Genomic DNA, 11677 nt, shown 5'->3' with positions numbered 1-11677 from the left:
AGGTTCCTTCCGGCTCCGACGTCCCCGTGCTATTCCAAAGTTGTAGTCATCCTTTTTTTTTTTTTTTTTAACGGAACCGGAGATTGTACTCAGGCCCTTGCGCTTGCCAGGGAAGCGCTTATTCCACTGAGCCATCTCCCCGGATTTGAGAATTCCACAGAGCATTTGCTGTGGAAAGCGCAGGTGGAGCTCAGTTCGTTCTCGTGCCGGCTGTTTCTGATCGAGAAGCACTTTCAGAACCGCGTGAGACCTTTGGTGAGAGCGGAAGAGCGAGGAGATCCCTTAGCATGAGCAGGTGCACCCCCATTTGAGTCTTACCGGAATGGATAAAAAGAAGGGGGGGGGGGATTGGTCCACCTAGTGCAGCGTTTGCTTTTAAGCCAGCTGTTAAGTTGGGAAGGCAAAACACAGATATCTGCAATATTTTCTTCTTTGACTCCTTTAAGCTAAGCAGATCAAATCAAAGACTTGGCTTTTCCTCAAGACCAGAGGAATGCTAGAGGGCACTGGCAGATCCTGCCAGAGTGTTTGTTGGGGCCGGGGAGATGGCTCAGTAGAATAAGTGCTTGACTGGCAAGCTCAAGGACCTGAGTTCAATCCCCGGTTCCGCCAAAAAACAAACAAGAGTGTTTGTTGCGTGGTCTCTTATGTCATCAACGAACTTTGTGGAAGTACTACAGATCCACCAAAATGGGGCTGGGGAGATAGCTCAATGGAATAAGTGCTTGCCTGGCAAGCGCAAGGTCTTGAGTTCGATCCTGGGTACTGCCAAAACAAAGAAGAAAAAAGATCCAAGAAAATGCAAACTATGCTTGAAATGATTTGTGGGTTTGTCATTGTGAGACACCATTCGTGAACATTTCTGTTCTCAGATATTCTTCAGATGAGGGTCTGTATCTCTAGAGTGAGTAAGGGTGCTGAAAATGCTGAGGAGAAAACCTACGTAAGTGCATTAGTGTGTTTGAGATGTTCAGTAAGTAAACCTTGGAGATGCAAAAGTAAATGAAGGAGGGAACTCAAGAGGTAAGTGGAGTTCTGGTGCCACTTTTTTTTGGGGGGGGTATTGGGACTTGAATTCAGGACCTCGTGCCTGCCAGGCAGGTACTGTGCCACCAAGCTATATCCCTGGTCCTGAAGGGAAACATATGGAGATATATATATATATATTTATTCAGTGACCTAGCAGGTAGACAACTTAGGCTGAAAAGCATCTAAGAAGTCCTGATCTGTTGTAATCCCACACAAGCTGAGGGCCAACATTCTAAGAATGAACTGAAAGTGAACCCTTTCCCTTAGGTGAGTGTAAAAAAAAAAAAAGCAAAACAACAAAAACTTGTCTAAACTTGGCACCGAGAGATGGATATGAGGATGTGGGTTTATTGCCTAGATTAAATCTGTCTGAGTGATCCAAGAAGTCTTACCCAGAGTTGAAAGTAGAGCACCCAGCTATCAGAAAGAAGCACAAATCTTTTCTGGAGAAATCTGCATTTAATTTTTAGATTTCAACTAATTCTCATCAAGTTCTAAGAAGTAGGAGTTTACAATGCCCGGTACTGCACCAAAAAAAAAAAAAAAAAGTCGTAGAAAATTACCAACCAGTCAAGGAAAACCAGTGAGGGAAAGTCAGTAAGAGTAACAGTGAGCAGAGTTGGGTGTAGCTGAGCAGCACGGGCCTGCCTTCAGTTCAAGTCCCTGCCCCCCTCCCCCCTCAAGAGAAATAGTGACCAAAATTAGTCTCAAAAAGATTTCAGATACTAGAGTTATCAGACGTAATATGAAGTAACTGTGTTTAATATTTAAAAATAAAAGTGAGAAAATAGGGAGAACCAAGAGACTAAGAATACCATATAGATTTGGAAAAGAATCAACTAAGAATTTTAAGAAGGAAAAATGCAATTAAAATTTAAAAGACTGGAAAAGTTCATGTAACACGACTAAATGGTGGAGGTAAAGAAATTATACAGAAAGCAGCACAGAGTAAGAAAAAAAGATGGAAAACATGACAAGGTAAGAGACAGGGAAACTGGACTGAGAAGTTAGAGTCATCTCAGCAGAATTCCAGAAGGGGAGCATGCAAGCACACGCCGTACCTGGGGCAGAATTTGATGAGTAGCCAAAGGCGATGGGATTGTAGGACTGCTAGCAGTTCATGGAGTCAGTGGCCATCCATTAGGACCGACAGAAAGACATCCCTGCCTGGACATGTAATCATGAAAGTGCAAAATGCAGGACAGACTTCTTAAAAGCAACCAGACAAGAAGGGTCGCTTTTACACGGACTATAGTAAGACAGTGTGGGCCAGCTTCTCAACAGAAAGATGGAAAACTTGTCAATAAATGTTCTCAGTGGATAGAAAGAAAGTACATAATTATAACCCCAGAGTTTTATATGCAACCAGATCCCTCCCTCCCTCCCTCCCTGTCTCCCTCTCATATTTTGTGCAGGGTCTCACTCTGCACTTCGAACTTGTACTGATCTTCTGTTTTCAGCTCCACAAACAAAACTTTTTCTAAAACAAGGGTAAAACACATTTTCAGATAAAACAGATTGCAACCAGATGTGGTGGCCCATGCCTGGAGTCACAGCACTCGAAGGGTTGAGGCCAGCCTGGGCTACATAGTGAGTCTGAGGTCAGCCTGAACTGCACAGTGAGACCCTGTCTCAATGAACAACAACAAAAAAACCCAATATAGAACTTAAGACTATGCTTCAGTTAGATAGAAAATCATCCCATATGGAAGGTCTGAAAATGTGATAATTTTTTTTTTTTTTTGCGGAACCAGGGATTGAACTCAGGCCCTTGCATTTGTCAGGGAAGCGCTTATTCTACTGAGCCATCTCCCCGGCCCCGGGTTTTGTTTTGGTTTTTGGTTTTTGTTTTTTTTTTTTTTGATAATTTATGAGAATCAGTGAATCTAAACAAATACTAACTGACCACAATAGCAATAATTTCTTAGAGTTAAAAGCAATTAAAATACATGACAACACTGATGGTAAGAAAGAGATGTTCAGAATTCATGTGTTTAGTTTTTATACTTATAATTTCTAGTGTAATTGTTAAAAGACTATGTAATTTACAAATTACTGTTGTTATGGTTTGTGTGCCTCATGCAGTCATGGGTGGCTTCTGGAGTTTGTGACTGATTCTTGATCTCGTGCTGGGATTGCAGGTGTGAGTGCTACACCTTGGCCCCGAGGTGGGCAGACTGGAGGGGAGAGACGCTTGCAAGAACCTGCAGCTGCTGCCCCCTCCCTTTGCGCTTTGCTTTTTGCCGCTGCCGTGAAAGGCTGCCCTCTGCTACGGCCACTGTGCCCTGGGCCGGCCGAGTATGGACTGAAACCTCCACTCCCTGTGAGCTAAATTAAATAAACCTTTCCTTCCCTAATTTTGGGTGTTGGGCATTTTGTCCCAGCAGTGAAAGACGGTACATGAGACAGCTGTGTAACTTATGCATTAGTATATGTGCTGCAGAAGTGAGCACTGTAGCTTAAATATTAGGAGGGAGAATAACACAAAAAAGGGCAACAGAGCATGAAGAGATAACTAGTATAAAAAGTGAAAAAAAAGCAGTTACAATAAATGAGGTAAGTAGTTAAAAGGCAAAGATTATCAAGATGAAAGAATCCTGTGTTTTTATGAGGTACAACTGAAAGATAAGTCTATAGGAATGATTGAATATAAAAGGATATAATCATAATAGACCAGACCAATACTAGTAAAAAGAATTTGATTCAGATGTATTGACATGACTAGATAGAAAACTGTTGCTACTTTTACAATGGAAATGTGTCGCCTCCATGTAATATTTGTAAGCATGCAACAAATTATATAATCTGAGAGTATGGAAAACAGAGTTGACAGAGTACAAGAGAAATTCACGTCACAATAAAAGATTTTAACACAACTGTAGTATTTTATTGAACAGACCATGTTCAGCATCCTTGCAAGACCAGAGGATGTTCTACTCCCTTGTAGCTTGCTTTGTTTTTTTTCTTTTTGCTTGGTAAAATACTTTAAAAAAAAAAAAAATGTGGTCTTGCTATATAGCTCAGGCTGGGCTCAAACTCAAGTTGATCTTCCTGCCTCAGCCTCCTGAGTGCTGGGATTACTGGTGTGTATCACCACACCCAGTAATGAGACTGTATTTTGTGTTTTATGGTGGTTGGGCTTTCAAACTGTAATGCTGTGAATATTGTTTGAGTTATGATTTGACTGTATGAAACTCAAAAGCAGGACTGTGCCAGAGAACCTAGAAATATGGTCAGCAGAAGTTTAGCTGCTATGTTCTCATTGCCTTCAGAAATATTCTTAAGTACTGAATTTAAGAAAACATTACAGAATAATACATGTTTAATGAAAACCTGAGTAATAATTTTTGATGGCAGGCAAAAATCTGTCCCTCCCCTCCCTCCCAAGGTGTAGCGTGGTGAGTATTTTTCCAGACCTTTCTGTGTGCTCAACACACACATTTTCTCTTTAGCAAAATGGGATCACGTATTGGCAAAGGTTGGCCTTTTCATCTGTCAGTGTAGGGTGCATGCTTTCCAAGCCATATTTAACTTGTTTTAATGCTTGTACGATACTGTCTTTGTGCCATAACTTAGCCATTCTTTTATTAATAGACATCTGGGGCCTGGGAGACAGCTCAGCAGCACAGCACCTGCCTAGCAAGCACAAAGTTCTGAGCCTGATTCTAAGCACCCAAAAAAAATGACATCTGAGTTATTTCCAGGTTTTGACTATTCCATAGTGTTAACCAGCAGTCATATTACTTGAATGTGAATTGAATGCTGGTGCCATTTCCTTCAGCAAGATGGATTCCCTAAGTGGGGTTCCCCAAGTCTGCAGGGATGTCCCTCTCCAGAGCGTGGTGAGAGTGCTCCATTCGTGTGCATGCGTTGGCGTGGATGGCTCTGAGTAGTGTCCATCCGACATGAAAAGCTGTTTCCTTGGGTGTGCTCACGTTCTTAGCTGCAGAGGCAGTTCTCTTTCCATTTGCTTCTTTTGAGATAGGGTCTCACTATGCAGTTGGGGCTGGGCTTGTGCCCACAGGCTGGTCTCGAACTAACAGCGATCCTCGTGCCTCAGTCTCCCAGTGCTGGGATTACAGGCGTGTGCCACCACGCCTGGATTCCGTTTGTTTCTGATTGCCCATGTTTCCCTTTCACAAATGAGGCAGTGTGAAGCTTTACTTGGGCTTATTGTTTTCACTTCACAGGGATTACCTGTTTGTGTTTATACTTGGCTTATGGAACTTTTGGACAGCTTACACTCTTCCTCCTTTGATGTTTTAAGTTCTGCTTACTGAGCTCCAACTTACATACAGTAAAATGTGCTCTATACATAGAGTTCAGTGTGTTTGAGAGACAAGCAGCCGTTGAGTTACTGAGGTATAGACTCTTCCCACTTTCCCAGACGGTTCCCTTGTGCTTCCGAGTGGCCATTCTCCCAGTGCCTGCCAGCCACTGTTAGTTTTGCCTCCTCTTGAATGTTGAGTTAGTGGGTTACGTTATATAGCTGTTTCTTCCTGGCTCATTTAGATCTGTTGCGCCTCCCCTGCTCCTTCTTTATTGCTGAGTAGTATTCTGTGTGGTGAGTTAATTCCCTAGGGCTGCTGTAGCAGTACTGTACCACAGACAGAGGGGCTTCAACAACAGCACTGTCGTCTTTCCCACTTAGAGACGAGAAGTCTAAACCAAGGTGTCGGTGTGTCGGTTCCTTTGAAGTTCCTGCCTCTCCTGCAGTAGCTCCTGGTGACCCCACGTACATTCTTGGTTGGTGGTAGCAAAGCTCCAGTCATGGCATCTACCTTCACGTGGCCCTGTCCCTACACGTCATCACGTTGTCATCTATGTGTGTCTGTGTCCAGACTTACTCTTTTTTTTTTTTTTTGGTATTTAATACAAGGTCTGCAGGGCCCTCACTGCACAGATCGGACTCGTAGTGATCCTCCTGTTTTCAGCCTCCCAAGTGCTGAGATTACAGGTGCATGCTACCATGCCTGGTCTCAGTCACAGTCGCAGCGCGCCCCAGGGGCAGGGATAGGGCGGGGGCCAGCACAGCAGGCTGGGGATCGAACTTGGCCGCGGAGCTCTGCCTAAACAGGCATTTTACTCTGCTGCGCTATCTGGCCAGCCTAGACTTCTCTTCCTTTATAAGGACACTGGTCACTGGGTTAGGGCGCACCGCAGGGATCTCAGTGTAGCTGATTCTGTGTTGTCTCCGAGTTAGCAGAGAACCTTGCTAAGTGAGGTCCTGTTCTGAGCTGCGGCTGTTAAACCTGTCGCATAACTCTGGGCGAAACCCAGTTCGTGCCATTCCAGATGGAGGGGTGGGCCGCAGGTTGCCTGTTCACTTGTCAGCTGATGGGCGTGTCCCTTGCTGCCATCGGGCTAGAGGATTTGAGACAGAAAAGAGGGAGAAAGTGGGAAAGGCTCCTCTCAGCCTCTCCCTGTGGGCTGGGAGAGGGTGATGCGTCTCCCGCTCCTCATGGAGTTGGCGTTGGGTGTGGTGCAGTCTGACTGACCCTGTGCCTTTGCACCTCAGCACAGAAGAAAGCGGCGTTCTACACCGTTGACCTCGTCCACGCCGCCTTCCCAGACAACAGAGAAAAGTTCGTACTTCCAGACCACAGAGATCTCGCTGTGGACGGTGGTGGCTGCTCTACAGGCTGTGGAGAAGAAGATGGAGTCCCAGGCCGCCAGGCTGCAGAGCCTGGAGGGCCGCACGGGGACGGCTGAGAAGAAGCTGGCTGACTGTGAGAAGACGGCCGTGGAGCTCGGCAACCAGCTGGAGGGCAAGTGGGCCGTGCTGGGCACGCTGCTGCAGGAGTACGGGCTGCTGCAGCGGCGGCTGGAGAACGTGGAGAACCTGCTGCGCAACCGCAACTTCTGGGTGCTGCGGCTGCCCCCGGGCAGCAAGGGCGAGGCCCCCAAGGTAGGCACCGCATGGTCAGAGTTGGGCTGGAAGAGGCCCCAGGGCCCTCCTCCTCTGCTGGGGCCTTGGTGCCGTCAAGGCTCTCATGGTGCTGCTTGTGATTTCAGGTGTCCAGAGCGCTTGAGAATGATGGTGTCTGCTTCTCTGAGCAGGAGTGGGAGAACCTGGCGGACTGGCAGAAGGAGCTGTACAGAAACGTCATGCAGAGCAACTACGAGGCGCTGGTCTCCCTGAGTGAGTGTCGGCCCTGTGTCTGCTGGTGCCTGTGGCCCTATGGGCCCTGGCTCCTCTCAGCCTGGCTGGGAGAAGTGGGTGTCCCCAGGTCCTTCCCCGACACTTTGGAATGGCTTCTCGTGTTCCTTCTCTGCAATCATACTATCTCCTCTGGAGAAGATGTGCTGGCTGGGGCTCCCCTGCTGCGCAGCAGTGAGCCCTTTCTCAGCCGTTGGCTGGAGTCAGAGCCAGTGTGGTCTCAGTGTGTATTTTGGGTAACTCAGAAGTGCTGGGTAGTCTGTCTAAATCTTTATGTGTAAACTACTGCTTAGGACACAACAACTGTTATTTTTTTTGGTGGACAGAATCTTTTAAATGAGTCATGGAGAAGTACAGTGCTGCTCTGGTTCACAAACTTAGTTTGATACATGGTTTTGGAAAAGATGGTCGCATTTGTGTTTGTGCAGGAAAGATGGCTGCGGTCGTGTTGGTCACCTGAGGCAGAGCTAGCAAATGAAAACAAAATTTTGCCAAATGCTTTTTGTGATCCAAGTTTTTCACAGACAAAAGCATTTGTGAACTGAGGTGCCGCTGTACCAAGGAGGCCTGGGCCAGTATGTGGCCTCAGCTGGGTCACACACTGGCCTCCAGCTACTTCCTTCTCTGTCCAGTGCCTGCTTCACCTGGCAGTACCTCAGCAATGACTCATTGTATCTCTGCAAAACGTTATCACCGGACCTCACTGTGTGCTGGGGGTGGGGGGTGCTGGGGTGCTGAGGCATGTGGGGTGCTGGCGCAAGGCCTGGCTCTGGAGCCTGAGCCTAGTGCTCCTAGAAGGGCAGTAGAGGTAGGGCCTGAGTCACTGCCAGGCCAAAATTGTGTCATTGTCCTGAAGTGCTGGGAAAGTTGTAGGATTGATTTCCTGTCGGCAGTCATTTTCTTTGTGTGTAGCTAACCAGTGTGTGGTGAACTTTTCTGTCTTCTGGGTCATGCTGTGCCTTTTCCAACCTAGAGGTCCTTGGCCAGCCAGAGGGAGAAGTAGAACTGGGTGCAGAGATGCTGGGCGACTTGGAGGAGGACGAGGAGGGCCTTGCTGGTGCACACCCTGGTGAGTGTTCTCTTCTCTGCGTCCTTGGGTCCCACCTTGGAGCTGCCCTCACTGCCTGTCCACCCCATGTGCTGGTTCTGTCACATGTGTGGCTGGACCCCTGGCACCATGTGGGGTGATAAAGCCAGTGATCACTTCTTCACATCCTGCAGCATAGAGGATATGCCAGGCTCTGTCCGAGCCTGCGGTGAGCATCAGGGCAGAGCAGGGGCCAAGGAGAGGCGGGAGGGAAAGCCCTTGGCGGTGGGCACTGGGCAGAAGACGTAGGGGAGGAGTTGGGCATAAGGCTCGTGGGTTTGCTGTATTTTCCTTCAATTGTTCAGATGATTCAGTTATTGTAACACTTTGCTAACTTAGGTTGTTAGCATGTACTTTGACGTTTTGCTCAGGAATTAAGATTTGAGTGTGGAGAATACCGTTTGTAGCTTTCTTTAGGAGTTTTCATCCCAATATCTGAGCATGAATATAAGTTTAATATTTTAGCAGTTTTGGAGCTGAGTCTCGTATGGTCTCTGAGACCAGTCTCGTCTCTTCAGGCTGTGCTAATTCCCGTGTGCCTTGGGACTTTGAGCCCTTCTGGAATGTTCAGCTGTCTGTCTGCAGCTGCCAGGTGCTGCAGTGTGATGTTCTCTCTTCTTTGCAGTGGACGGGCCCGTGCTTAGAGCAGAGGTGCCGAGCCAGCCGGAGGGCTGCGTGTTCCCAGGCGCAGCTGGGGAGCCAGATTTCCTGGGCCCGGTGCAGACTGAACTGTGGGATGGGCAGGGTGGTTCTGCCTTCCTGGAGCCGGGCCCCCGGGATTCCAGCCTCGAGGAGCCCCTGGAAGGCAGTAGAGAGCCTGCCGCTGGCAGAACTCTGGGCTGCTCTCCAAAGCAGAAACCCCACAGGCAGGCACAGGTGGGCCAGGAGTGTGGACAGGGCCTGAAACTGAAGAGGGACTCTTCCGGCCCCTACGAGTGTTCTGAGTGTGGTGTCAGCTTCTGCTACAAGCAGCAGCTGGCTGCACACCTGCGGAGCCACTCGGGGTGGGCGTCCTACCCTGCCACAGAGCCTGGGGAGAGCCTCAGGCCCAGGCCGCGGCTAAAGCCTCAGGCGAAGCGGGCCAAGGTGCACCACTGCACCGTGTGCCAGAGGGTCTTCAGCTGCAGGGTGAGCCTGGTGACCCACCAGCGCTGCCACCTACAGGAGGGGCCCAGCCCTGGCCCACGCGTCCAGGAGAGGTTCTCGCCCAACAGCCTGGTGGCACTGCCCGGCCACATCCCCTGGCGGAAGAGCCGGAGCGCCCTCCTCTGTGGCTACTGCGGCAAGAGCTTCAGCCACCCGTCCGACCTGGCACGGCACCAGCGCATCCACACGGGCGAGCGGCCCTACAGCTGCCCCGAGTGCGCCAAGAGCTTCGTGCAGAAGCAGCACCTGCTGCAGCACCAGAAGATCCACCAGCGTGAGCGGGGCAGCCCGGGCCCAGGGCCCGCCAGGCCTGGGGGCCGGCTCTAGGTGCAGCCCCCGCCGTCGGGGCGGAGGGGGCAGCACCAGCGCCCCTCGCACTGTGTGAGCCCGGGCCCAGTGCCCTGGTCCATTTCCCTCACCTGAGTGCCAGGCTGAGCCCGGGGTGCCCTGAAACCCCGCGGAAGAGGGGGGCCTCGCCTGCGCTGTGGCCTGCCGGCCCTGGGCCTCAGCCTCTGGTTTTCCCACCCTCTGGTGCTTGGGCTGGGTTGGCAGCTGAGCCCCTGTGCGGGAAGGCAGCCCCGCGGTAGGCAGCTTGAGGTTGAGGACGCGCTCTGGGCCTCACTGCTGCATCCTCTCTGTAGTCTATTAATTACAAGTAGGAATAACCTCAGTAAGCAGCTTACCCCCGGAAGACGTTTTTTGAAGTTAGATTCTAGTTGATTTAAAAAATACAATACTTGGTTTTTAAGTTTCAGAAGTCGTAGAAGTTGTTCCTAACCCAGGGACTGGGCCTGCCCTCCAGGAGGGAGTAGTTCGTGAGGCTTTTAGCCCACCCACTCGTACTGGGGCTGGGGGCAGAGTGCAGAGGGCACTGAGGCCCTGCCCAGGAAGGGCTCCTGGCCCTAGGCGCGGCCGCACAGTGGCACAGGGCCCCTCTCCCAGCCCCGTGGAGCTGTCTGCAGCCTGGCAGGAGTCTGGCTGCTCACCTGGGGTCGTCAGCTCTGCTAGCGGCTCAGTCTTCCTGCTGCACCTGTCACTCAGGCTGCCCAGTCGCACTTGGCAAACCTTGCCCCGATGAGGGCGGAGCTGCGCTGATGTGGGGTTCCGGGGTAGCACACTTGCCCGCAGGGCCAGATGTGAAGCTCCCTTCGGATCTGCAGTTGCCTAGAATAAAACCTAGCAAAACCCCTTGTGTTGGGTGCCTTCCTCTTGTCAAAAATGTTCTTTGGGGAAGAGCAAGAGGGAGAAGTGCTTTTCGTTTACTTTTTTCCTTTTTTTTTTTTTTTTTTTAAGTGTTGTAAATTTTATTTTCAAAGTTTAATCAATAAGGAAAAATAAAGCAGACAAAAAAGTACCAAAAACAGGGTAGTTCTTCATATGTGGACAAGATCCAAACAGTGTAGATTCGTTTCTAACAAATTCAATCCTCCTCACACATTTAAAATGCAAAGTATGTGTGTTTCACTCTGTCAAGAAACTGACCACATTGGGCCAGGAGATAGCTCAGTCGGATAGCACCTGCTAGCAAGCACACGGTCCCAAATTTAATCCCAGGTACAGAACAGGAAGGAATCTAGTTTGATTTCTAATTGTGACCGCCATATCCCAGAACAATCAAAGATGGAATCTGGGGGCCAGGGAGCTGGCTCAGTAGAATAAGTGCTTCCTTGGCAAGCACAAGGACCGGAGTTCATTCCCCAGTTCTGGAAAAAAAAAAAAGAAAAACCAACAAACTTTGAGGAGTCTTAAGTGCCTGCCTGGCAAGCACAAAGATGGGACTTTGGTCCCCGTGCCAGCCCCAAAACCAGGCATGGTGGTACATGCCTATAATCCCAGTGCAGGGGAGGCAGAGGCGGGAGGATCGGGAGGATTGCTGGGAGTCCAAACTGCGTAGTGAGACCATGTATCAACCAAATCAAATAATTAACTTTGAAAAGACATTCTCCCCTCCAAAATGACATTCCCATAAGTTACCAATTCACAAGTGATTTAAAGGATTAAAGTCTTAAGTGGCTACCATTTGGTGTTGCAGCCTGCCCTCCTGCCAAGATTTGACTTACCTGCAGTGCTTGCTCCAGTTACTGAGCTAAAAAAGCAAGGTCTGTGTTGGCCTTGGCTTGAAAGTGACTGTCAGTTTAATCTGTGGCCTGAGACTCCTGCTATCTGTGCATCTCCATTTAGGGCTGCATATCTCCTTTCTGTGGCGCAGATAAAGCTGAAGCAGTAATTTAATTCTTCTGAGAATCCCAAAGCAG

At 49.2% G+C, this 11677-nt stretch overlaps 1 protein-coding gene across 2 annotated transcripts in view; it reads left to right on the top strand.

Annotated features, from left to right (window-relative positions):
- The window catches only part of Znf212 (zinc finger protein 212), a 12038-nt gene extending 1115 nt beyond the window's left edge, over positions 1-10923 (top strand). Inside the window, exons 2-6 of one of the 2 annotated variants that reach the window (XM_023712813.1) lie at positions 6548-6937; positions 7045-7171; positions 7308-7412; positions 8163-8258; positions 8902-10923. In XM_023712813.1, the coding sequence (XP_023568581.1) occupies positions 6548-6937; positions 7045-7171; positions 7308-7412; positions 8163-8258; positions 8902-9749 (1566 nt within the window). In that variant the 3' untranslated portion in view covers positions 9750-10923. The remainder of the gene's footprint in view (positions 1-6547; positions 6938-7044; positions 7172-7307; positions 7413-8162; positions 8259-8901) is intronic. The other variant, XM_023712814.1, reaches the window with a different exon arrangement.
- Positions 10924-11677: the final 754 nt, after the last annotated feature.

This window comes from Octodon degus, unplaced genomic scaffold, assembly GCF_000260255.1.
Source record: "Octodon degus isolate 3935 unplaced genomic scaffold, OctDeg1.0 scaffold00027, whole genome shotgun sequence".
Taxonomy (NCBI): Eukaryota; Metazoa; Chordata; class Mammalia; order Rodentia; family Octodontidae; genus Octodon; species Octodon degus.
The sequence above is the reverse complement of the archived record's forward strand: the minus strand, read 5'-3'. Positions and strand labels throughout refer to the sequence as shown.